This window comes from Mixophyes fleayi, chromosome 7 (assembly GCF_038048845.1).
Source record: "Mixophyes fleayi isolate aMixFle1 chromosome 7, aMixFle1.hap1, whole genome shotgun sequence".
Taxonomy (NCBI): domain Eukaryota; kingdom Metazoa; phylum Chordata; class Amphibia; order Anura; family Limnodynastidae; genus Mixophyes; species Mixophyes fleayi.
In genome coordinates, this window is record NC_134408.1 from 113,051,604 (window position 1) to 113,079,306 (window position 27,703).

The 27,703-nt window shown below is 44.5% G+C and overlaps 1 protein-coding gene across 2 annotated transcripts; it reads left to right on the plus strand.

Moving 5' to 3' along the window:
- The first annotated feature begins 509 nt into the window (after window positions 1–509).
- On the plus strand, window positions 510–27,701 carry LOC142097996 (uncharacterized). Of its 2 annotated transcripts, XM_075180383.1 has the most exons (6): window positions 510–640; window positions 3,811–3,954; window positions 24,414–24,477; window positions 25,344–25,495; window positions 26,738–26,825; window positions 27,377–27,701. In XM_075180383.1, the coding sequence occupies exons 2-6, from the start codon at window positions 3,891–3,893 to the stop codon at window positions 27,645–27,647; spliced, it is 639 nt and encodes a 212-aa protein (XP_075036484.1). In that variant the 5' UTR covers window positions 510–640; window positions 3,811–3,890; the 3' UTR covers window positions 27,648–27,701. The 2 variants fall into 2 exon arrangements, with proteins under 2 accessions (XP_075036484.1, XP_075036485.1); XM_075180384.1 differs by lacking the exon at window positions 24,414–24,477.
- Window positions 27,702–27,703: the final 2 nt, after the last annotated feature.

The following is a 27,703-nucleotide window of genomic DNA, read 5'->3' on the forward strand; positions in this document are numbered from 1 at the left end:
CTAAATTTGGTTATTTTATGCCCAAAAACATTGATTTTCCAACAAAATAGCAAAACAAAACCAAACAAAACCAAAACCAAAGCCAAAACACGCAATGACGGTTTGGCAAAACCAAAACACGACGGTAATCCAGATCCAAAACCAAAACCAAAACACAGGGATCAGTGAGCATCTCTAGATTTTATACACATCTGGCAACGGGTCTGATTGAAACACTTCAATTCAATAATAAACAGGTGTGTCCAAATACTTTTGTCTATATAGTGTATATATTACTGTGATACCACAAAACCTGAGTACCCAGAGGTATATCTATATGTAAATATATATGTGTACTCATGGCTATGTTCATGTACCTTCCTCTTTAGATGTGGTTACATGTGTTACTTGTTATAAGTGTTTATAAAGATTTAAAAAAAAAAAAAAAGATTTCTGAGGGAGAAGTGACAATTGGGAGTGGTTGGTGGTTGCCGGGGGTGACAGTGGGGAGTGGTTGGTGGTTGCCGGGGGTGACAGAGTGAGAGGAGTGTGATACTCAGGACCGCTGAGAGAGATCCCTGTGTCTGGATAGACTGAGAGATAAAAATAGGGACAGATATATAAGCAGATTAAAAGTGAAGAAAGTATAAGAGGAGAAGAAGTGAGCAAAAGAGAGGCGTGAGTAAAAGGAAAGTGCTGAAAATAAATAAGCAGTATAGAGATCTGTGAATACACAACAGAGACTGAGCTATGTACTGAGGACAGAGTGAGAGGAGAGAGACAAGTTGTAGTTGTACAATAACAGTTATACAGACACAGATCAGTAGAACTCCCACTGTTACATCACTGACACTGACAACATCAGCAGTTACTTAGACATATGTTACTGATCCCCATATACCTGAACTGCTTACTATAAAGAATCAGTTTTTCAGACAAAATACAGAAATAGTGTTTTTCCAAAATCTTCTTAATAAAGTGACTATTTATAAAGTACAACGGGATAAAAAAAGAAATTTATGGGCCCCAAACTGTTATTGAAATATTTGATGTAGGTCCTAAAGCTGTATTGAGAAATTAAGTTATGTATTAATGTTAGGTATATATGTGTGTGAAGATTAATAATTTAATTCCAATAAGATATCAGTGTTATTAGTATGGCAAATTTCAAGGTTTCTCAATTGTAAATAGTTTTAAAGTGATAAGATATTGTTTAAACATAATTGTGTACTTCTAAAATAAATATCAGAAAAATTCTTAATAAGCAAAGGAAATTAGTTCAGAATTCACTTGTGTCATTTTAAATCTATGTGGATAAATCTCCTTACCTCTCTGGTGAATAGATAATCTGAAGTGTTGAAACCAGAAAGAGAACTATCTAATACTGGTAAGGTGCAATTTTAATGGTTATTTTTTTCTGAGGAGAGCGCTGCAGCTTCCTTGCGCACTGTCTGTTCTAAAATGGCAGATGAGAACAGGGGGGGAGAGCCAGGGCCGCTGAGAGGGGGGGGGGAGCGGGTACTAATTACCTGGGCCTGGGCATGTAAGGGGGCCCGGCCCAGGCCCTAGCGCCGACGATTTTTTTATTTTATTTTTTAAACTACATTTTTTATTTTTTTATTTTTTTGCGGCGGGGGGGGGGGGGGGGGGCGCTCGGCCGTTGGTGGGGGGAGCAGGGTAGTTAAAAAAAAACAACATACTCACGTGATCGCGGCGCCGGCGTCCCTCCTCTCTGCTGCTCTGTGCTCCATTGCTCCGGACTGTTTGAATGCTGCGTGTGACATCATCATGTCACGCCCAGCATTTAGTCAGTCTGGAGCAATGGAGCACAGAGCAGCAGAGATGACCATGAAAGAAGAGAAAAGAAAAGGTAAGTGAAGGGAGGAAAGCGGAAGGGGGGGCAGCTTGACACAGAGGGGTTAAAAAAATGGGGGGGCAGCTTGACACAGAGGGGTTAAAGAAAAGAGGGACAAAAGCAGCATGGCACAGAGGGGTTAAAGAGAAGAGGGACAAGAGCAGCATGGCACAGGGGGTTAAAGAAGGGAAGGAGAAACGCAGAGGCACAGGGGGTTAAAGAAAGGAGGGACAGAGGCAGCATGGCACAGGGGGTTAAAGAAAGGGGGACAGAGGCAGCATGGCACGGGGGGTTAAAGAAAGGAGGGACAAAAGCATCATGGCACAGGGGGTTAAAGAAAGGGGGACAAAGGCAGCATGGCACAGGGGATTAAAGAAAGGGGGACAGAGGCAGCATGGCACAGGGGGTTAAATAAAGGAGGGACAAGAGCAGCATGGCACAGGGGGTTAAAAAAAGGAGGGACAAGCAGCATGGCACGAGGGTTAAAGAAAGGGGGACAAAGGCAGCATGGCACAGGGGGTTAAAGAAAGGGGGACAAAGGCAGCATGGCACAGGGGGTTAAAGAAAAGAGGGACAAAAGCAGCATGGCACAGGGTTAAAGAAAGGGGGACAGAGTCAGCATGGCACAGGGGGTTAAAGAAAAGAGGGACAAAAGCAGCATGGCACAGGGGTTTAAAGAAAAGAGGGACAAAGACAGCATGGCACAGGGGGATAAAGAAAGGGGCAAAGGCAGCATGCAGGGCGCAGTGTGATCAGAAGGGGGCATAGCGTGGTGATGATAAAGGGGCACAGTAATGTGAGTGTGATGGCAATGTAGTGTGTGTGAGGTAGATGGTGGCTAATTAATGGTTGCTATTTTGTTTGCGGGATAATGGGAATACTATTTTAATGTTGGGGCTGGAGGAAGGCCTAATTATTAATTATGGATGCTATTGATTTAACGGTGGGGCTGGCTGTAAATTTCTAAACGTAGCCATTTTTTTTTCCAAATAGGTTCTCCAACATTCCAGGATCCGGACAAGCCGCAACTAAAGAAACCAGCAGCCACATGTGGTAAAAGTGAGAAGAACAGGTAGGACAGAGCAGCATAGTGTGTGAAAGGTTGTGATTCTAGTAGGGACAATGGCAATGTTTGGTGAGTGTTTGGTGAGCCCAGTAGGCGCAGGCCAAGACTGAACTCTATCTGTACACACTGCATTCTTCCTATACTACACAAGGGTGCTAGATGTCCTGAAAGTCAGGAGTGCTTGTACAAATGTCACGGTCCAGTGAATTCAGGACCTAGTGATTTTGATGTGCTAGCCACGCCCCAATGGCGCATAGCCACGCCCCAAATCGTGTGACCACACCCCTGAAAAATTTTGTGCCACCAACTATAAGGGGGGGCCCCATGAATTTGTTGTACTGGGGCCCCGAATTCCTCTTGGCAGCATTGGGAAGAGCTATGGGAGTGCTAAATCACAAATTCTGCAACGACTCGTTTTGAGATACGAATTTAGCACAAAGTTTTGAGCCATGTTCCGAGTCTACTCGGATCCCAAAAACTTAGGTCCCTCCGATTTCTCCAAATCCAAACCACTCATTCTAATGATTATATCGATTTATTCATACACTAATATATGAGGTTACTGACATAGAGCCCAGTTATAATCCAGTTCAATGATATCAAGAGCAGCAGGTAAAGAGTATGATAATGGTTTCAAAACTGTAACAATGATATTGATCTCGGCTTATTTATCAGTGACAGTGTAAGTTTTACATTTATAGTGCATACAGCAACTGGAGAACTTAATGTTGCCTCTTATACATAGCATCATATTTGTCTTGGTTTATATACTGTGGTTTAAACCCTTATCTCCATGCATGCACAGACTAGCACTTATACCATCCCAGTATAAATCATTGTGTGCATGTGCTGACTGTGTAATAAAGGGATGTTGTCATAATTACCTGAGCTGCATATCTCCAACTAACAGGACAATACCTGGCAGTACCACAGAGGTGTTTAACATGGGAGGTGGAGTTTGGTCTAAAAGAAAGACTTATCAGAATCTGGATGAGACTCTCGATATTGATCAGGATCATTGTGATCGGGATTCTGCACAGCTCGATATTGGGAGGTACGGAGATGTGATGGTTCTAAATTGTCGCTGTTGAGTAATTATTCTATCCTAATTTTGTCAGTTCATAACATTTAAGTGTGAATGTTGCTGCTTTACCTTCACGGTTTTGTTTTCTGCTAAACTTTCTTTTCATTTTCTAAATAGCACTACAGTAATAGCTGTCAAAATCAAATTGGTTCCTTTTTCCTGTTGCCTTTTTTCCTTTCCAGGTAAAATATTTTTCGGTGGCAGGTAGCTGGCACCAACTGGCCCTTAAGTTAAAAGAATCTCTATTGTGCCCCTATAACATGTTTCAAACAAATGAAGTGACAGAAAAGTTTCTTCCTTGCCTGACTATCCAATACGCTGTCTACACTACAGCCTCAATTTTTTTGTGCAAAAGTGTGACAAGGAGAGGCAAAATCTGAAAAGTTGTTCCCCAAAGTTAAAAGAAAACATGGAAGAAAAATGTAGGAAGATTTTAACCCTGATCTATTCCCATGGTAAAGGCTGAAGACATTGAGTCATCCTTGGGAGGGTGTTTGAGGATAAGCGAGTAGGAGAGACAAGAACAAATAGCGATCGTTCATGGCCCTTTTCTGCTATACAGTTCTGATTATAATGAAAATTAAATGAAGGACCAAGATTACCTTGACCTATCCAAGTGGAGATGAGTTTCGAAAACATTAGAGATGGTCACTGACCCCTGTGTTTTGGTTTTGGTAAAACCGCCCTTGCTTGTTTTGGTTTTGTTTGGTTTTGTTTTGCAATTTGTTAAAAAATACAATTTTTTTTAGTCTAAAATAACCTAATTTAGTGCTCCACCTGTTTCTTGGATAAGTGAGTTAATTCTACAGCTAATAAATGCCAATGAGCGCTGACCCCCCCCCCCCCCCTCCCCGGGATGTGTGCTTTTATCAGACACACACCAATCCAGGGTGCCAGACAATGCACTAAAAAGATCGATCGAAATTCCTAGCAAAACAGGCAGTTTGGTGTCTATCTGTATATTACACCCTACACTTATAGTTAAATCGAAAAAAAAGCAGCCTGCAAACACTGTACGATCAATAGAAATGCCCAAAGCATCTTTTCTGTTTGGCTGTAGTGTACACCCAAACCTCCTTAGTGCAAATTATGAAAAATACAGTTTAATCCCTGGTAGGCCGTCCTTAATTCTAACACTTGCCTGCAAATTATACAGACAAGCCTGCTTGTCTTCCTCTCCATCTTTGACTATTGACAATGTAGCCATCGTCTTTGGGTGTATCTGACACCCTCCACTTATAGTTAAATAGAAAAAAAGCCAGCCTGCATAGACTGTACAATAAAATAGAAATGGACAAAGGCAGTTTGGTGTCTGTCTGTGTATGATACCCTACACTTATAGTGAAATTGACAAAACAGCAGCCTTTAAAGACTGTACGTTAAATAGAAATGCCCCAAGTCCCTTTTCTCTTTGGGGGTGGATTACACTCTACACTTATAGTGAAAGTTTTAAAAAGATGTTGTCGTCATCATCTTCAGCATCATCCTCACCCTTATGAGTGTGTACATCATCATCACAGACTATTAATTCATCTCTGCTTGAATCCACCATTAGAGAACTGCCAGAACTTGGATGTCTTTGATGGTAAAGGCCTTCCTCGTGGAAGATGTAGTTTATTTTGATGGACATCATCATTTCCACATTTTTTGGAAGTAACCTCCTACGTCGATCACTTTCAGGGTACACACTGGAGGGTGGGCAGCTTAGGTATTGCAAAGCAAGTTTGTACATGGGTTTCCAAATGGCTTGTTTTTCTTCCCAGTAAGGAAAGGGACTGTCTGACATTCCCATATCAATTACCTCTTGAAAATAATCCTCCACCATCCTTTGCATGTTAATAGTCGGATTGGTGGAGTTATGGGCAAGGTCACACATTTTTTTGTAAAATCTTTCAAACCAGCCCAGATGTCAAACTGTTGTGGTCTGCCACCTCCGCCATCCCAGCTTTGCTTTGGAAAGTTTAATTTTTTCCGAGCAGCAGCTGCCTGAGAAACTGAAGGGGGAGACGTCGTCAAGCCAAGGCCCAGTTCAGCGGACAACTTGCTGACCAATAGCTCCTTGCAAAGGTTCACATTTCGCTCATTTTGAAGCAAAGAATTACTGTAAACCTTGGATCAAACACAGTCGCCAAAACGTAGTGATCTGAGTTCAAGATTTTAATTACTCTTGGATCATTGTGAAGCGAATTAAGTACTTGATCTACAAGGCCAACATACTTTGCAGAATTGCTTTCTTTCATCCCCTCCTTCAGTTTCTCAAGCTGCTTTTTTCAATAGTTGAATTAAAGGAATCAAGTTAGCAGAGTCTGAACTCACTTCACACGTCACAACTTCAAATGGTTTCAGCACCTTGCACAGCACAGAAAGGATTCCCCACTGTGCAAGAGTGAAATACATTCCCCCTCCTTTCCCAATGTCATGGCTTGTGCAATACGCTTGGATGGCTTTGCGCTGTTCCTCCATCCTCTGAAGCATGTACAGGGTGGAATTCCACCTTGTTAACACCTCTTGCTTAAGTTGGTGGCAGTGCAAGTTAAATTTTTCTTGAAGCTGCTGCAATCTCCTACATGCTGTGGCAGATTTCTTGGCCTTCTTATGGGAGGAATATTCACCCCCAGCAGCAGCAGCAGTGGGACTAACGCTTAAACATTCTTCAGAGGAATCAATTATAGTGCAAGAGTCATCCAGCCTTACTAACTGGGATGCAGGGCTAACTCCGATCGCTACTGAGGATATTGATGAGGACGGTGTTGTTGGTGTAGATTGCAGTCGTGGGTTGTAGGTGACAGAAGGGACCTAGCTGATGATGGAGTGCTTGTTACTTTTTTGCCATAACTTTCAGCTTTTCCCAAAACCTTGCCATGATATCTCGTTAAATATAGTAACACGGATGAGGTTCCAAGATGGTTGAGGTCCCTACCTCGACTGACTGTGGCTTGACATACACTACAAATGGCTATACAACTTTTGTCAGGATATGGGTAGAAATAATTCCACACATAAAAAGTGGCTTTTTTGGCCGTATGCCCAGGCATGACAATGGCCTTTTTCTTGTCACATGCCAGAACTGCTGCCACTGGTGCAGGACTTACACAAACAACCTCATCAACATCCTCATTAGCGCCCTCGTCGCTTACACAAATCTCCACCTCCATCCTCTTCTAATGCAAAAGTGGCATCCTCAATTGGTGTATCACCGGCTACACTCGGGCTGTTCATGCACACATCAGCAGTAATGTAGAAAAGGGCACTTATTTATGGGTACACTATCAGAATGGTCACGATTACACATACCACTCGTGGATGGACTCTCCTCAGGGAATGGTATAATTTCTGATTCTGAGCATACATTTTCCTCTAATGCCTTACTGTTTTCTTGCAGCTCGGCTTTCACATGTAACAGTAGTTGTGCTCAACTTTTGGTCTCCAAATTACTTTGTCTTGCTTGGTCACGAGTGACCTTACAAGAAGAAGGCTCAGTAACATTTTTAGATCTCGCACTAATAGAGAAAGGCGAAGGCCTCATTCTTTCTTTGCCACTGTGTGTGTAGAATGGCATGTTGGCAAAAAATTTTTTATCGGCAGTTAACTTTTCATCAGTTACACCTCTTTCTCTTCAACACAGTAAAAGGTTTTTTACTGTGTGTTTTTTTTCCCTGACTTAAAAAGTCTATGTACTTTTACATAGGCTTTATCAGGTGACGTACAGGGAAGACTACCATCAGGACTGGTGCCAGCAGCTGCTTGCTGATCCTGCTCATATGTGGACTGCTGTGAATCATTTTAATGAGACCCAAAGCACTTGTGATGCAAATTAAGAAATATATACTGCTGGTATAAAGTAATTTCAACACCTGAAAATGGATTTTTTAGAACTGGGGAGTATCTGACACCCCAAACACTTGTAGTGCAAATTCAGAAATATATACTCCTGGTATATAGTAATATCGACACCAGAAAATGGATTTTATAGAACTGGGGAATATCTGACACCCCAAGCACTTGTAGTGCAAATTCAGAAAGATATACTGCTGGTATATAGTAATTTCAGCACCAAAAAAATAGTTTTTTTCAAAGAGGGGAATATCTGACACCCCCAAGCACTTGTAGTGCAAATTCAGAAATATACACTGTTGGTATATAGTAATTTCAACACTAGAAAATGGATTTTATAGAACTGGGGAAAATCTGACACCCCAAACACTTGTAGTGCAAATTCAGAAAGATATACTGCTGGTATATAGTACTTTCAACACTAGGAAATGGATTTTATAGAACTGGGAAATATCTGACACCCCAAACATTTCTGGTGCAATTTTAGAAATATATACTGCTGGTATATAGTAATTTCAACACCAGAAATGGATTTTATAGAACTGGGGAATATCTGACACCCCAAATACTTGTAGAGCAAATTCAGAAAGATATACTGCTGGTATATAGTAATTTCAGCACCAGAAAAAATGTTTTTTTCAAAGAGAGGAATATCTAACACCCCAAGCAGTTTGTCACGGTTGGCTACAGGAAATTGATCCCTAGGCTCTGCTGAACATGGCTAAGCCCACCCATGGGCGCGGAGTCTAACAGACAGGTGGTTTTCACCAGGAAACCCCGCAAGGAGGTATGGTCTCAGCTGCACCAAGTCTGCAGGTCGCGGTCCTGTGAGTGAGTGTACAGCAGAACAATGTGGGGGAGCCAGGTGAAGTGGATGAAGACGATGGAGTCCACAGATGAGTGGTATAAATACAGGCACAACAATAATATAGGCTGAAGGTCAGCAGCCAATGAGTCACTAGGAGAATAGGTGCTCTGTGGTATACAACGAGAGGACAGAGGCTGTCACTATGAAGTACTCTGGAGATGGTAATGGAAGTACTGGAGCAGCAATAGTTCAACACAGCCAGAGGCTGAAGGCTGACTGGAGTGGTGGAGGTAACTCGTAGTAACAGCTGATGAGTCCCAGATGAAATAGCAGCTCTGAACGGTAGTGATGAGAGAACTGGAGCTTTCACAATAGAGTACACTGGAGATGGTAATAGAGGTACTGGAACAGCGATAGTTCAACACGGCTGCAGACTGAGAGCAAACTGGAGTTATGGAGGTAACTCGTAGTAACAGCTGATGAGTCACAGATGTAATAGCGACTCTGAGTGATAGTGATGTGAGAACTGAAGCTGTCACGATGAAGTACACTGGAGATGGTAATAGAGGTACTGGAGCAGCGATAGTTCAACATGGCCAGAGACTGATAGCAGACTGGAGTAGCTGAGGTAACCCGTGGTAACAGCTGATGAGTCACAGATGTAGTAGCGGCTCTAAATGCTTGTGATGAGAGAACTGAAGCTTTCACGATGATGTACACTGAAGATGGTAATAAAGGTACTGGAGCAGCGATAGTTCAACACGGCCAGAGACTGAGAGAAGACTGGAGTAACAGAGGTAACCCAGGGTAACAGCTGATGAGTCACAGATGTTATAGCGGCTCTGAGTGGTAGCGATGTGAGAACTGAAGCTGTTGCGATGAAGGAGATGGTAGTAGCAGTGCTGGAGCAGCAATAGTTCAACACAGCAGGAGACTAAGAGCAGACTGCAACACAGGCAAACTACAAGGAGAACAGGAACCAGAACCACATACTGCAGGAATTGAGCTTGAAGAACAGGCATCAGACAGGTGAATCCAGGAGGTTTAAATAGTGATCCAGAAGTGCTTAGCCAATGAAAAAGAGGGAGGAGGTCCTGAAGTGCAATAGGCATGCACCTGCACAGATCTGAATAAAGCTGAATGAATGAACTGGAGAATGTCTGATGCTGGAACATGGCAGTTTCTAGATGAATGGACTGCAGGTAACGAGACAGGTACTATCTGTGGAAATAGAGCGTTACAGTAGCCCCCCCCCTTTAAAAGTGGCCACTGGACGCTTAGATGAAGTCTTCCGTGGAAACTGAGCATGGAATCTTCGGAGCAAAGCTGGAGCATGGATGTCAGAAGCATTGACCCAAGAGCGTTCTTCTGGACTAAAGCCCTTCCAATCTATCAGATACTTGGTGGTTCCCCTGGAGATCTTGGAATCCAGGATCTGTGTGATCTCAAACTCCTGTTGCTGAGAAAATTTGGGTACTGTGGAGGTGGATACTGGAACGGAGAACCTGTTGATAAAGAGGGGTTTCAGAAGAGAAATATGGAAGGAGTTGGAAATATGAAGGGAATCGGGCAGCTGAAGCTTGTAGGACACTGGATTGATGACCCAAAGTATTTTATAGGGTCCAATGAAGCGAGGAGCAAACTCGAATATTCCGAGTTGATAGCCAGACCTTGTCTCCCACCTTGAGTGCTGGAACCGCTCGTCCACAAATGTCTTAAAACGAGAGGAAGACTTTTTAAGATTTGCAACCACCTTAGTCCATATGATGGAAAAGTCACGAATGGTATCCTCAACAGCCGAAGCATGGGTGGGTGGGAGAGAAGAAAATTTGGGAAACAGAGGATGAAGCCCAGTAACCGTAAAGAATGGTGAAGAAGCAGAAGACTCATGGAAGAGATTGTTATGTGCAAACTCAGCCCATGGCAGGAGGTCAACCCAATTGTCCTGGGAGGCGTAAGAGAATAACCTGATGAATGTTTCCAGATCCTGATTCACCCTTTCAGTTTGGCCATTGGATTGTGGGTGATAGGCCAAGGAAAAGTTGAGTTGTATACCGAGGGATTTACAGAGGGCATGCCAGAACTTAGAGGTGAATTGAACCCCTCTGTCAGATACAATTTCCATGGGACAACCGTGCAGACGAAAGATTTCTTTTATGAAGTGTTGAGCGAGGACTGATGAAGATGGCAGACCTGTGAGAGGAACAAAGTGGGCCATCTTAGAGAAGCTGTCCACAATGACCCAGATGGTATTGCATCCTTTACTGTGTGGAAGGTCAGTAACGAATTCCATACTGATATGAGTCCAGGGCTTGGTGGGTATGGACAAGGGTTGTAATGGACCCATAGGACTCGCACAAGGACTTTTGTGTTGGACACATACGTTACAAGCAGCTACAAAAACTTTGACGTCTGATCGAATAGTAGGCTACCAATAGGAGCGGGATATCAACTCATAGGTCTTGAGAAACCCAGCGTGTCCTGAGAATTTGGAGGCATGACACCAGCGGAGTAATTTTTTCCGAAGAGAAGCAGGAACAAATGTTTTCTCAGGAGGACGAGAATTGGTCGTAGTGAGTCCTACAAAACATTTAGTATCCAAGATGGGACGACTGAGAGGTAGATCAGAATTCAGGTGAGAGTTGAAGGCCCTGGAAAGTGCATCTGCTCTCTTGTTAATATGACCTGGCTTGAAGGTCACACATAGGTTAAAACGAGAGAAGAACAGTGACCAACGGGCCTGGCGAGGGTTGAGGCACTGAGCCGACTGTAGGTATAAGAAATTTTTATGGTCAGAAAATATGGTAACCACATGCTGAGTCCCTTCCAAAAGATAACACCACTCTGACAGAGCCAACTTCATGGCCAACAGCTCCCTGTCTCCAATCGTGTAATTCCGTTCTGCGGGTAGAAACTTGCGAGAGCAAAAATGCACAAGGAAGAAGTTTGTTAGGAGGATACTTCTGGGCGAGTACTGCTCCTACTCCAATAGCAGAGGTGTCCACTTCTAGAAAAAATGGTTGCGAGAGATTGGGTTTTCTAAGGATGGATGCAGAAGAGAAGGTCCGTTTCAGAAATGTGAACGCCTCCAAGGCTTCCTCCGTCCAATCCTTGGTATTGGCCCCTTTTTTCGTGAGGGCTGTGATGGGGGCAACAATGGTGGAATACCCCTGGATGAATTGTCTGTAGTAGTTTGAGAACCCTAAGAAGCGTTGCACCGCTTTGAGGGTGTTGGGACGTGGCCAAACCAAGATTGCATGAACTTTCTCAGGGTCCATCTGTAGCCCAGAACCGGAGATGATATACCCTAGAAATGGCATGGAGGAAGCTTCAAAGGAGCACTTCTCTAACTTACAATACAGTTGGTTCTTCCGGAGCCTAGACAGAACCTCAATGACATTTTGGTGATGTGAATGAACATCCTGGGAGAAGATGAGGATGTTGTCCAGGTAGACGACCACAGATGAATAGAGCAGGTCTCTGAAGATCTCCTTAATGAAACTTTGGAAGACAGCTGGAGCATTATAAAGTCCGAAGGGCATAACAAAGTACTCGTAATGACCATCACGGGTATTAAATGCTGTCTTCCATTCATCTCTGGAGCGTATGCGGATCAGGTTGTAGGCCCCTCGTAGGTCTAGTATCGAGAAGACTTTGGCCCCCTTGATGTGGTTAAACAACTCGGTGATGGATATAGGATATCGTTTTTTTTACCTTGACCGCATTGAAATCTCGGTAATCAATACAGGGGCGGAGAGACCTGTCCTTTTTTTTGACAAAAAAGAAGCCCCGCTCCGGCTGGAGAGACTGATGGCCTGATGAAGCCAATCTGTAGATTTTCTTTGACATATACTGACATGGCCGAGGTTTCAGGCTGGGAAAGTGGAAAGACTCTTCCTTTGGGAGGATCCTTCCCCAGAAGCAATTCTATTGGACAATCCCAAGGGCGATGGGGGGCAAAAGCTCAGCTTGGACCTTATTGAATACATCCGCAAAGTTTTGATACTGAGGAGGTAATCCTGGGAGAAACATTTTGGTAGCGGAAGATAGAATCTTAACTGGCTTGACTTGAGCTAGGCAGTTGGACCGACAATGAGATCCCCAGGCCAGAATTTCAGAGGTATTCCAATCCAAACTAGGAGAATGTATACGAAGCCAGGGCACACCTAAGATAATGGGAGTGGTAGAGTGCGGCAAAACAAAGAATTCGAAATGCAGAACCCCAATACGGAGAGTAAGTGGTTTAGTTTGGTAGCGAACCATACTTCCCAGGAGTTGAGACCCATCAATGGCAGTGATGGTAACAGGTACCTCTAAGGGTAACACAGGAATAGAACACTGAGATACTAGAGACCAGGAAATAAAATTCCCTGCAGCACCCGAATCCACTTTATTACAAAGAGAGATTATCGCATCCAGAGTGGTAGGAAGTTCTTGGGGTGCCAGTACGTCCTTAATTTTGTCCGATAGCCCTTGCCAGAATACTGCTACCAAGGCGTTATTATTCCAGGACAGTTCTGAGGAAAGGGTACGAAATTCAATGACATACTGGGCAACTGTGTTAGCACCTTGATGAAGCCTGAGAATGCTGGCAGATTCTGAAGAAACTCGCCCGGGCTCGTCAAAGATCCGCCGGAAAGTAGCTAAGAAGACTAAGTAGTTGCTGAGTAAAGGATCCTCTCGCTCCCATAGGGGAGAGACCCATGCCAAGGCCTGACCGGACAACAAGGAGATAATGTAAGCTATTATAGACCTATCGGAAGGAAAATTTTGGGGCTGTAGTTCAAACTGTATGGAGCATTGGTTAATGAAACCACGACAGAGTTTGGGGTCCCCATCAAATTTTGCCGGTGTAGGTAGTCTTAGAAAAGAGGATGGACTCTGCAGAGTAGAGCGCTGGTCTTGAGGAGAGACAGCAACAGATAGCTGAGCAGCCTGTAGAATGTCCAGGCAACCGGTCAGAGTCTGGAAACATTGTAACAGTTGCCGTTGGATGTTATTCTGTTGCTCGATGCGTGAAACTAGATGCTGTAGCAAGTCTCTTGCTGAAGGCTCCACCGGGGGATCAAACATTTGGCCTGTTCTTATTGTCACGGTTGGCAACAGGAAATTAATCCCTAGGCTCTGCTGAACATGGCTAAGCCCACCCACGGGCGCGGAGTCTAACAGACAGGTGGATTTCACCAGGAACCCCCGCAAGGAGGTATGGTCTTAGCTGCACCAAGTCTGCAGGTCGCGGTCCCGTGAGTGAGTGTACAGCAGAACGATGTGGGGGAGCCAGGTGAAGTGGATGAAGACGATGGAGTCCACAGATGAGTGGTATAAATACAGGCACAACAATAATATAATCTGAAGGTCAGCAGCCAATGAGTCACTAGGAGAATAGGTGCTCTGTGGTATGATGAAATAGCAGCTCTGAACGGTAGTGATGAGAGAACTGGAGCTGTCACAATAGAGTACACTGGAGATGGTAATAGAGGTACTGGAACAGCGATAGTTCAACACGGCTGCAGACTGAGAGCAAACTGGAGTTATGGAGGTAACTCGTAGTAACAGCTGATGAGTCACAGATGTAATAGCGGCTCTGAGTGGTAGTGATGTGAGAACTGAAGCTGTCACGATGAAGTACACTGGAGATGGTAATAGAGGTACTGGAGCAGCGTGTCACGGGCACTAGAAGTTCTGCCCAGGATTCACCAGTTGATGATGCTTACCAGAGGGGCGGGGTTTACACAGCGGTCCTCTGGGCAGTAGGGTGAATAGTAGGAACGTATATAACAGCAGATGGAGAGAGAATGCCAATGGAATAGGTGATAGTCAGTGACTTGCAGCTATACTGGTAGGAGAGTCAGCGACTTGCAGCTATGCTGGTAGGAGAGTCAGCGACTTGCAGCTATAGTGGAAAGGCAGGTTTCAACCAAGGAGAGCAGAGTGGACGTGAACAGGTGAAGGAAGGTAACGGGAGAGTCAGTGGTCTGCGGATAGCAAGTTGTACCACTGCTGTGATGGGAAGACTTGTTCAGGTGCAGGTAGGTAGCGGGAGAGTCAGTGGTCTGCGTATAGCAAGTTGTACCACTGCTGTGAAGTAAAGACTTGTCCAGGTGCAGGTAGGTAGCGGTAGAGTCAGAAGTCTGCGTATAGCAAGTTGTACCACTGCTGTGAAGGAAATACTTGTCCAGGTGCAGGTAGGTAGCGGGAGAGTCAGTGGTCTGCGTATAGCAAGTTGTACCACTGCTGTGATGAAAAGACTTGTGCAGGTAGGTAGCGGGAGAGTCAGTGGTCTGCGTATAGCAAGTTGTACCACTGCTAGGAGGTGAGGACTTGTCCAGGTGCGGATAAGTGGAGGAATGATAAGAGTCTATAACTGTATGAATACAATGGGAGCGCAGAGGAGCTTGTTCCAAACAGATATGCAGCGTCACAGCTAATAGTCTATAGCGGGTATGGATACCGCTGCTGAGTAGAGAAGCTTGTCCAAAGCGGATATGCAGGATAACAGCTGATAGTCAATAACAAGTATGCATGCCGCTGCTGAGTAGAGAAGCTTGTCCAACGAGGATATACAGGCACAGCAGGAGAGCTGGGAGGCTGTAGCGGGTATGGGAACCGCAGGTGAACAGAGCAGGTAATCCAGCAGGAAGCTGAAGACACAAGCAGGACACAGGAGTCAGTAGCGGGTATGGGAACCGCAGGTGAACAGAGCAGGTAATCCAGCAGGAAGCTGAAGACACAAGCAGGACACAGGAGTCAGTAGCGGGTATGGGAACCGCCGATGAGCAGAGCAGGTAATCCAGCAGGAAGCTGAAGACACAAGCAGGACACAGGAGTCAGTAGCGGGTATGGGAATCGCTGATGAGCAGAGCAGGTAATCCAGCAGGAAACTGAAGATACGAGCAGGACACAGGAGACACCTTCAGAGACTCACAGGGAATGAGACTCAAGATCAGGCAACGATACAATGGCCACAGGTGCCGTAAATAGGGAGAGGTGATTGATCCACCAATTAGATTAAAAGCAAGGTCATAAGAGTTCATGGATCCTGCGCATGCGCAGTCCATCAAGATGACGGACGGCCGCGGCTCAGGACAGGCGCCGGCAGGAAGGATAGAGAACCACGCACCAGCGCAGAGGCACTAACGGTCCGGTGAGTGACACAGCGATAGTTCAACATGGCCAGAGACTGAGAGCAGGCTGGAGTAGCGGAGGTAACCCGTGGTAACAGCTGATGAGTCACACATGTAGTAGCAGCTCTGAGTGGTAGTGATGAGAGAACTGAAGCTGTCACGATGAAATATACTGGAGATGGTAGTAGCAGTGCTGCAGCAGCAATAGTTCAACACAGCAGGAGACTGAGAGCAGACTGGAACACTGGCAAACCACAAGGAGAACAGGAACCAGAACCACAGGCTGCAGGAATTGAGCTTGAAGAACAGGCATCAGACAGGTGAATCCGGGAGGTTTTAATAGTGATCCAGAAGTGCTTAGCCAATGAAAAAGAGGGAGGAGGTCCTGAAGTGCAATAGGCATGCACCTGCACAGATCTGAATAAAGCTGAATGAATGAACTGGAGAATGTCTGATGCTGGAACATGGCAGTTTCTAGATGAATGGACTGCAGGTAATGAGACAAGTACTATCTGTGGAATTGGAGCGTTACAGTAGCCCCCCCCCTTTAAAAGTGGCCACTGGATGCTTAGACAAAGTCTTCCATGGAAACTGAGCATGGAATCTTCGGAGCAAAGCTGGAGCATGGATGTCAGAAGCATTGACCCAAGAGCATTCTTCTGGACTAAAGCCCTTCCAATCTATCAGATACTTGGTGGTTCCCCTGGAGATCTTGGAATCCAGGATCTGTGTGATCTCAAACTCCTGTTGTTGAGAAAATTTGGGTACTGTGGAGGTGGATACTGGAACGGAGAACCTGTTGATAAAGAGAGGTTTCAGAAGAGAAATATGGAAGGAGTTGGAAATATGAAGGGAATCGGGCAGCTGAAGCTTGTAGGACACTGGGTTGATGACCCAAAGTATTTTATAGGGTCCAATGAAGCGAGGAGCAAACTCGAATATTCCGAGTTGATAGCCAGACCTTGTCTCCCACCTTGAGTGCTGGAACCGCTCGGTGCCTCTTGTCCACAAATGTCTTATAATGAGAGGAAGACTTTTTAAGATTTGCAACCACCTTAGTCCATATGATGGAAAAGTCACGAATGGTATCCTCAACAGCCGAAGCATGGGTGGATGGGAGAGAAGAAAATTTGGGAAACAGAGGATGAAGCCCAGTAACCGTAAAGAATGGTGAAAAAGCAGAAGACTCATGGAAGAGATTGTTATGTGCAAACTCAGCCCATGGCAGGAGGTCAACCCAATTGTCCTGGGAGGCGTAAGAGAATAACCTGATGAATGTTTCCAGATCCTGATTCACCCTTTCAGTTTGGCCATTGGATTGTGGGTGATAGGCCAAGGAAAAGTTGAGTTGTATACCGAGGGATTTACAGAGGGCATGCCAGAACTTAGAGGTGAATTGAACCCCTCTGTCAGATACAATTTCCATGGGACAACCGTGCAGACGAAAGATTTCTTTTATGAAGTGTTGAGCGAGGACTGATGAAGATGGCAGACCTGTGAGAGGAACAAAGTGGGCCATCTTAGAGAAGCTGTCCACAATGACCCAGATGGTATTGCATCCTTTACTGTGTGGAAGGTCAGTAACGAATTCCATACTGATATGAGTCCAGGGCTTGGTGGGTATGGACAAGGGTTGTAATGGACCCATAGGACTCGCACGAGGTGTTGGGCACATACGTTACAAGCAGCTACAAAATCTTTGACGTCTGATCGAATAGTAGGCCACCATTAGGGACGGGATATTAACTCATAGGTCTTGAGAAACCCAGCGTGTCCGGAGAATTTGGAGGCATGACACCAGCGGAGTAATTTTTTCCGAAGAGAAGCAGGAACAAATGTTTTCTCAGGTGGACGAAAATTGGTCGTAGTGAGTCCTACAAAACATTTAGTATCCAAGATAGGATGACTGAGAGGTAGATCAGAATTCAGGTGAGAGTTGAAGGCCCTGGAAAGTGCATCTGCTCTCTTGTTAATATGACCTGGCTTGAAGGTCACACAGAGGTTAAAACGAAAGAAGAACAGGGACCAACGGGCCTGGCGAGGGTTGAGGCACTGAGCCGACTGTAGGTATAAGAAATTTTTATGGTCAGAAAATATGGTAACCACATGCTGAGTCCCTTCCAAAAGATAACGCCACTCTGACAGAGCCAACTTCATGGCCAACAGCTCCCTGTCTCCAATCGTGTAATTCCGTTCTGAATAGAGCAGGTGTCTGAAGATCTCGTTAATGAAACTTTGGAAGACAGCTGGAGCATTATAAAGTCCGAAGGGCATAACTAAGTACTCGTAATGACCATCACGGTGTCACGGGCACTATGAGTCTTGCCTAGGAATTCACCAGATGACTGGGCTTACCAGAGTGGTGAAGTTAACACAACGGTCCCCTGGTAGCAGGGTGACTAGCGGAACATTTATCACAGCAGATGGAGAGAGGATGCCAATAAAGAATAGGAAAGTCAGTGACTTGCAGCAATCTTGGTCAATGAGTCAGCGACTAGCTGATATAATGGAAAGGAAGATTTGCACACGGAGATCAGGATGGACGTGAGCAGATGCGGGGAGGTAGTAGGGAAGTCAGTGGTCTGCGTACAGCAAGTTGTACCACTGCTATGGTGAGAAGACTTGTCCAGGTGCAGGTAGGTAGCGGGGAAGTCAGTGGTCTGCGTACAGCAAGTTGTACCACTGCTTATGGTGAGAAGACTTGTCCAGGTGCAAGTAGGCAGCGGGGAAGTCAGTGGTCTGCGTACAGCAAGTTGTACCACTGCTTATGGTGAGAAGACTTGTCCAGGTGCAGGTAGATAACGGGGAAGTCAGTGGTCTGCGTACAGCAAGTTGTACCACTGCTTAATAAGTGAGGATGTGTACAGGTGTCGATGAGTGGAGGCATACAAAGGATAATAGGATGCAGACACTGGGAGCACAGAGGAACTTGATCCCAATAGATATGCAGCGTATCCAGCAAAGTCTATAACGGTATGTGGTGCTGCTTGGTAGAGACTTGCTCAGCACAGATATGCAGGCCAATAAAGGATAGTCAATCACAATTATGCAAATAACGACTGAGTAGTACGGTTAATTCCAAACAGATATGCAGCGTAACAATAACAGTCTATAGCAGGTATGGATACTGCTGCTGAGAGTGGAAACTTGTCCTAGCGGATATGCAGAGTAAACGTAGAAAGTCAATAACAGATAGGCATACCGCTATCCAGAAGAACAGTCTGTCCACAGGAAGATGCAGGGACTGCAGAGACGCTGAACGGCAGAGACGGGTGTAGGAACCACAGGTGAGTAGATCCGGTAATCAGAGTCCAGCTTAGGACACAGGCAGGAAACAGGAGATTGCAGCAGGTATGGAAACCAGCGATGAGTAGCACAGGGAATCCACAGGAACGGAAGACACTAGTAGTACACAGGAGGCAGTAGCGGGTATGGAGACCAGCGATGAGTAGAACAGGAATCAGCAGGAAACTGAAGACACTAGTAGAACACAGGAGACACCTTCAGAGACTCACAGGGAATAAGACTCAAGATCAGGCAATGAGGTAATGAGCACAGGTACCTTAAATAGGGAGAGTTGCCTGATCAACCAATTAGATTAAAAGCAACAGTCACAAGAGTTCTTGGGTGCTGCGCATGCGCAGTCCATTAGGATGGCGGACGGCCGCGGTTCAAGATAGGTGCCGGCAGGAAAGCTAGGGAGCCACGCACCAGCGTAGAGGCACTCACGGTCCGGTGAGTGACACACGGGTATTAAATGCTGTCTTCCATTCATCTCTGGAGCATATGTGGATCAGGTTGTAGGCCCCTCGTAGGTCTAGTTTCGAGAAGACTTTGGCCCCCTTGATGTGGTCAAACAACTCGGTGATGAGAGGTATAGGATACCGATTTTCTTTTACCTTGACTGCATTGAGACCTCGGTAATCAATACAAGGGCGGAGAGACCTGTCCTTTTCTTTGACAAAAAAGAAGCCCCGCTCCGGCTGGAGAGACTGATGGCCTGATGAAGCCAATCTGTAGATTTTCTTTGACATATACTGACATGGCCGAGGTTTCAGGCTGGGAAAGTGGAAAGACTCTTCCTTTGGGAGGATCCTTCCCCAGAAGAAATTCTATTGGACAATCCCAAGGGCGGTGGGGGGCAAAAGCTCATCTTGGACCTTATCGAATACATCCGCGAAGTCTTGATACTGAGGAGGTAATCCTGGGAGAAACGTTTTGGTAGCGGAAGAAAGAATCTTAACTGGCTTGACTTGAGCTAGGCAGTTGGACCGACAATGAGATCCCCAGGCCAGAATTTCAGAGGTATTCCAATCCAAACTAGGAGAATGTATACGAAGCCAGGGCAGACCTAAGATAATGGGAGTGGTAGAGTGTGGCAAAACAAAGAATTCGAAATGCAGAACCCCAATACGGAGAGTAAGTGGTTTAGTTTGGTAGCGAACCATACTTCCCGGGAGTTGAGACCCATCAATGGCAGTGATGGTAACAGGTACCTCTAAGTGTAACACAGGAATAGAACACTGAGATACTAGAGACCAGGAAATAAAATTCCCTGCAGCACCCAAATCCACTTTATTACAAAGAGAGATTATCGCATCCAGAGTGGTAGGAAGGTCTTGGGGTGCCAGTACGTCCTTAATTTTGTCCGATAGCCCTTGCCAGAATACTGCTACCAAGGCGTTATTATTCCAGGACAGTTCTGAGGAAAGGGTACGAAATTCAATGACATACTGGGCAACTGTGTTAGCACCTTGATGAAGCCTGAGAATGCTGGCAGAGGCTGAAGAAACTTTCCCGGGCTCATCGAAGATCTGCCGGAAAGTAGCTAAGAAGACTAAGTAGTTGCTGAGTAAAGGATCCTCTCACTCCCATAGGGAAGAGACCCATGCCAAGGCCTGACCGGACAACAAGGAGATAATGTAAGCTATTATAGACCTATCGGAAGGAAAATTTTGGGGCTGTAGTTCAAACTGTATGGAGCATTGGTTAATGAAACCACGACAGAGTTTGGGGTCCCCATCAAATTTTGCCGATGTAGGTAGTCTCAGAGAAGAGGATGGACTCTGCAGAGTAGAGCGCTGGTCTTGAGGGGAGACAGCAACAGATGGCTGAGCAGCCTGTAGAATGTCCAGGCGACCGGTCAGAGTCTGGAAACATTGTAACAGTTGTCATTGGATGCTATCCTGTTGCTCGATGCGTGAAACTAGATGCTGTAGCAAGTGTCTTGCTGAAGGCTCCACCGGGGGATCAAACATTTGGCCTGTTCTTATTGTCACGGTTGGCAAAAGGGAAATTAATCCCTAGGCTCTGCTGAACATGGCTAAGCCCACCCACGGGCGCGGAGTCTAACAGACAGGTGGTTTTCACCAGGAACCCCTGCAAGGAGGTATGGTCTTAGCTGCACCAAGTCTGCAGGTCGCGGTCCCGTGAGTGAGTGTACAGCAGAACGATGTGGGGGAGCCAGGTGAAGTGGATGAAGACGATGGAGTCCACAGATGAGTGGTATAAATACAGGCACAACAATAATATAGGCCAGTGATGGCTAACCTGTGACACTCCAGGTTTTGCGAAACTACAAGTCCCAGCATGCTCTGCCAGCTATCGGCTAGTTATCTACTGGCAAAGCATGCTGGGGCTTGTAGTTTCGCAACACCTGGAGTGTCACAGGTTAGCCATCACTGATATAGGCTGAAGGTTAGCAGCCAATGAGTCACTAGGAGAATAGGTGCTCTGTGGTATACAACGAGAGGACAGAGGTTGTCACTATGAAGTACTCTGGAGATGGTAATGGAAGTACTGGAGCAGCAATAGTTCAACACAGCCAGAGGCTGAAGGCTGACTAGAGTGGTGGAGGTAACTCGTAGTAACAGCTGATGAGTCCCAGATGAAATAGCAGCTCTAAACGGTAGTGATGAGAGAACTGGAGCTGTCACAATAGAGTACACTGGAGATGGTAATAGAGGTACTGGAACAGCGATAGTTCAACATGGCCAGAGACTGATAGAAGACTGGAGTAGCAGAGGTAACCCGTGGTACCAGCTGATGAGTCACAGGTGTAGTAGTGGCTCTGAGTGGTAGCGATGTGAGAACTGAAGCTGTTGCGATGAAGTACACTGGAGATGGTAGTAGCAGTGCTGGAGCAGCAATAGTTCAACACAGCAGGAGACTGAGAGCAGACTGGAACACAGGCAAACCACAAGGAGAACAGGAACCAGAACCACAGGCTGCAGGAAGTGAGCTTGAAGAACAGGCATCAGAAGGATGAATCCAGGAGGTTTAAATAGTGCTCCAGAAGTGTTTAGCCAATGAAAAAGAGGGAGGAGGTCCTGAAGTGCAATAGGCATGCACCTGCACAGATCTGAATATAGCTGAATGAATGAACTGGAGAATGTCTGATGCTGGAACATGGCAGTTTCCAGATGAATGGACTGCAGTTAACGAGACAGGTACTATCTGTGGTACCAGAGTGTTACACACTTGTAGTGCAAATTCAGAAAGATATACTGCTGGTATATAGTAATTTCAGCACCAGAAAATATGGTTTTTTTCAAAGAGGGGAATATCTGACACCCCAAGCACTTGTAGTGCAAATTCAGAAATATATACTGCTGGTATATAGTAATTTCAACACCAGAAAATGGATTTTTTTTTTAGAACTGGGGAATATCTGATACCCCAAAGCACTTGTAGTGCAAATTCAGAAATATATAGTGCTGCTAGATAATTTCAGCACCAGAAATATTGTTTTTTTTCAAACAAGGGAAATATCTGACACCCCAAGCGCTTGTAGAGCAAATTATTAGTTATTATTATTAATTTTTATTTATAGGGCGCCACTAGGTGTCCGAAGTGCCGTACAGGGACAAACTAAATTACAATACGAGCACAGTACAGTAAACAATAAGCACAGTAACTCCGTGAGCTCAAAGCACAGCTAGGGGCGGGGGAGGGAAGAGACGGAGCCCAAGAGGGAGAGCACGGATGATAGGGAGACCCCCAGAGGGGAGAGGAGGGAGCGAGAGGGGACAGGGGGAAGATTGTCCTTGAGGAGGAGGGCAAGGTAGCTGGAGAGCAGAGTTAAAAGTGGTGAAGACAGGAGGAGAGGTGACCCTGCTTAAAGGAGCGTACAATCTAAGGGGTGGGGTAGACAAACAGAGAGACACAGGGGAGAGAGGGAGAGAAGGAGGAACGGAGTATAAGGAAAGGGAAGGGAAATGAAGGGGAAGAGGCAGAAGAAAAGGTAGGAAATTAAGTGGGAGACTGGAAGGTTTTAAGAAAAAGGTGGGTTTTTAAAGCCGTTTGAAACTGCACAGATTAGGGGAAGTTCTGATGGAGGGACGGAGCTTGTTCCAGTGGAGGGGGGCAGCGCGGGCAAAGTCTTGGATACGCGCATGGGAGGAGGTCATCAGGGGGGGAGAGAGGCCACGGTCATTGGCAGATCGGAGAGGGTGGTATGGAGCGTGAATAGAGAGGAGAGTAGAGATATAGGGTGCAGTGGAGTTGTCGAGGGCCTTGTATGTAAGAGTTAGGAGCTTGAAGAGGATTCTGTAGGGGAAGGGGAGCCAGTGAAGGGATTGGTAGAGGCGGGAGACGTCGAGAGAGGAAGATAAGCCTAGCGGCTGCGTTAAGTACAGATCGAAGGGGAGCAAGATGAGATTGGGGGAGGCCAGTGAGGAGGAGGTTACAGTTGTCCAAGTGGGAGATGATCAGAGAGTATATATAGAATATATTGAGAAATATATAGTGCTGGTATATAGTCATTTCAACACCAGAAAATGGCTTTTTAAAAACTGGGGAATATCTGACACCCCAAACACTTGTAGTGCAAATTCAGAAAGATAAACTGCTGCTATATAGTAATTTCAACATCAGAAAATGGATTTTATAGAACTGGGGAACATCTGACACCCCAAGCACTTGAAGTGCAAATTCAGAAAAATATAGTGCTGATATCTTATAATTTCAGCACCAGAAAATAGATTTTTTGGAACAGGGCAATATGTCACACCCCAAGCACTTGTAGTGCAAATTCCAAAATATATACTGCTGGTATATTACTATTTCTTCAGGCCAAAATTTGTTTCTTGAGGAGAGGGGGGGGCACTGCCATGTATATCTATAGGGAGGGAGAGGGGGGCACTGCCATGCCTATGTATAGGGAGGGAGAGGAGGGGGCTGCCATGTATATCTATAGGGAGGGAGGGGGGGATAGCTACAGAGTAGAGGTAAGGAAAATAGCTGCAGGGGGGATAGATGCAGAGTGGGAGGTAAGGAAAATGGCTGCAGGGGGGGGTTGAAGAAAATGGCTACAGCAGGGGTTAAGGAAAATGGCTGCGGGGGGGTTGGTTAAGGAAAATGGCTGCAGGGGGTATTTAAGAAATAGAGCAGCTTTGGGGGGCATAATCTCATGATTGTGTGGTGGTCACATGGATGCTCTCTGTGGTCTCAGCAATCACTAGAATACTAAATATTAGTGAGATGGGGCTGGTAGAGGTTTGTATTTGATTGACCACAAATATTCAGATGTTGCTTATATATGCCTGTACAATGGGGTACTTTTAGCTGGCCATAATGGAGTGTTTTGTTTTAACTAAAGGGTCTAATCATTCAGGGTTTGTTAACATTTTGCATTATAATAAATTTTTGCATTTTCAAAACAGGACGCCAACTTTCCAGAAGCCAGCGAGAGGATAACAAAGCTGCAAGAGAGAAGAGCAAGAACAGGTAAGAGACAATGGCACAATCTGTCTAAATTTGAATGCTGGAGAATACACATGAACATTCATATTCAGGAGTGTTCCTATACACCTATATATACGGGAAAGGGGGGGCTGCGGCCGTATTAGCCTAGGGTGGCCAGAACCCTTAATCAGGCCCTGTCTGTAGGTGTTTTTCTTTTTTTCCCTGATTTAAATTAATTGAGACATTACTTTCTGCACAAAAAAAAACTGAAGGAAAAAAGCCCTTTTGTGACCAGACCCTTAATGAGGACATTTCTAAAAATAACAAAATAACAGAGAGCATGCAATGCTTCACCCAGCTGTGCACAAATGCAAAATGTTATTTGCGCGCACAGGCTCATGTTAACTCCCAGATTGCGAGCAAAAATTTGTGAATTAAGCACATTTCACTTGGTAAAATAATAACTAATTGATTGGCCTCAGAAGTGGCAGCTGAGACATTGTCCATCATGGTGAAGTCTCTCCACTTGAACCCCCTTCCTCTGCTATGTATGGATCCCTGATCAATCTTAAGGAGATTGAGTCCATACCAGAGCATGCTTTTCATATGGTTGATTCACAGCGCAGAGGAAGGCACTGGGAAAGGACCCCTTGCAATCAGGTAAAGATTTGGGTAGTCTTTCCTATAAAGCTCTTCTCAAAATTGGAATTGTCTATTAAATTTACCAGATTCCCAGCAGCACTGGAAGGTAACTGTGTTTCAGAGTGTGACAGTACAATTTCAACAAAGTATGCAAGTAGGAGCAATTAGATTCTAGTTTCTGGTAAACACATTATTTAAAAAATAATAAGCAATTTAAATCATTGGCCTGATCAGTGTAGTTAATATGTTGGGTTATTTCCCTACAGATTAAGCGCACACAGGACTCCAGTCCATTTACTGTACGAGTACGCAACGCGGAGAGGCCTTTCCCCTGTGTACATGTTGGAGGCGGTTGAGGGACCATCGCATCAACCGCTCTTTAAATACAGTGTGACGATTGCTAATCTCACTTGCACAGGTATGAGATAACCACATCTAATGTAAACTAATGTGCAATAAACCAAATATGTCCTTAGCTTACAAGATAACAACTGTAAAAAAGATGGTTTAAGAAATGGCAGAATTTGCCCATAAATTTTGGAAAACAATGCAGCTGTTTGATAAATCAATTTATATAGTGTGATATGGGTAACACTCCCTTACTTTACTTGTGATCATTTTATAATTAAATGGGGAGCACAATATGAGCCCATGATTTGTTTTTATTGGTTCTAACCCTTTGTATAGCTTCTGTCACCAGTGACCTGGCTCTCTCTATCAGCTGCAATTTCCTAGGGTGAGAGTGGAATTTTTAATTCAAATGGGAAAAAAAAAATTACTATATTTTATCAAGCGTCATACATCTCACATTGGTTTAAAGAGGAGAATGCCATTTATACTTTTTCTGGCACATAGATGGATAAACCAAGAACTCATCCACCATAGGGAATACATATTAATTGAGGGAATTTTGATTGTTAGATTATGAACATTTTTTCGGCAATCCATTGTAACTTTTTATTTAATTTAAATGCAATGCTAGGGGCAATATACTCTGGTGGTTCTATGTTTACGTCCACTAAAGTTGTGTTTTCACATGAATATACCTAAAACTATATTATTATTGGTTTGTAAGGCACCGCATTGCTCCTCAGTGCTGAACAGTTGTGAAATATGGACATGGATAAAACAGAGACATATAACATGGACAAACTAAACACAGAAGTGAAAATAAATTATTTTTGCTAATCTGATAGGGATTAAATAAGAACTATGAAGTCTAAATAATTTAAATTGTTAAAACCTGGTGCAGATTGTGGCTTGTTGTGGTGACAGCAAGTCACCCAGCCATTGCCCATCACCCAATGCACCAATTATTCTCTCACATTTATCTTTGGTGCTTGTAAATCATTTGTGTCTACCGCACTTCCTGGATATGTAAATATGTAAATATCAGTTTCCCACAAATTGAGGATTTACAATTACTGGCACTTTAAGTTCCTGCAGAATATGGATAGCATGTATTAGTAGCAGATGCTAGGAGACTGGCAGACACCTCCATCCAGCAGAAAGGACTCTGACATCCAACCATTTGTCCCCACCTTTGCCATTGGTGCAGCATATAGTAAAAGTCCCAACTAATAAAACCTTCCCGCAACCAAATCTATGCATGTATGTGAATAATTTAATTCCTATAACCTGTACCATTTCATCTTTACAGGTGAAGGGCCCAAAAAAACAACTGCAAAACATCGAGCTGCAGAGGCTCTTTTAAATACCATATCGTCGGAAAAAAGTCATGGAAAAGTGTAGGTTTTTCCTTTTTCTAATCATATGTGCAGAAATACCCGTTCTGTATCTAATCATTATATATGCAGAGGAATACATTACAATTAAAGCAATATGTGATGGTCCTGATCCAGAGATGAATGCAAAATGAACGCAAGTTACATTTATAAAATAGTATGCAGCTATGGCATATCTCCACTTGTATTCAGAGCTGAATGTATATTAGGATGTGTTCACCTCTGCATACAGGTGGAGAATCTCCACAGTTATGTTCAGTGTAAACAGAGCGCACTTCATCGTATGCAGAGACAGACATACAGGTGGAAGCCAGAATTGGGAGCAAATGATCCAGTTTACAACCAGTATATTTGGTGTTGCATACTTATATTGTTCTTTCTTAGTTCATTGACAAGCATGTACGGTAAAGTCATGTTAGAAGGATATATACTATTACATATCTTACACTATGCAAACACATGCACATAGCTGTATATGTATAACTATGTATCTCTCTCACTCTCAGTCAGGCAAGTAAGGAGTGGATGTTAAATTATGTTTTTGTGTTTGACAGGTTGCAAGACTCCAAGAGGGAGCTGCACAGCCTTGCCAAGGGGACCAGTGGTGAGCCCAGCACCTCTTCAGACATTACACCTACTGAAAGAGCAGACATGGCTGATCAAAAAGAACGACGCCACCTAGAAATTGTAAATGTTTTGCAAGATATAAAACTGCATCAGCAATGCCTGGAAGATAAAATGGAAAGATTTATTGTGGCAATGGAGGGGATAAACACAGCCCTCACCGCATTGGTTCCAGAGGAAAAAGGAATTTCCAAACAATGACTGATTAATATAATACAAACTCATCTTAATAAAAAAAATTTTATTAAAACTTGATT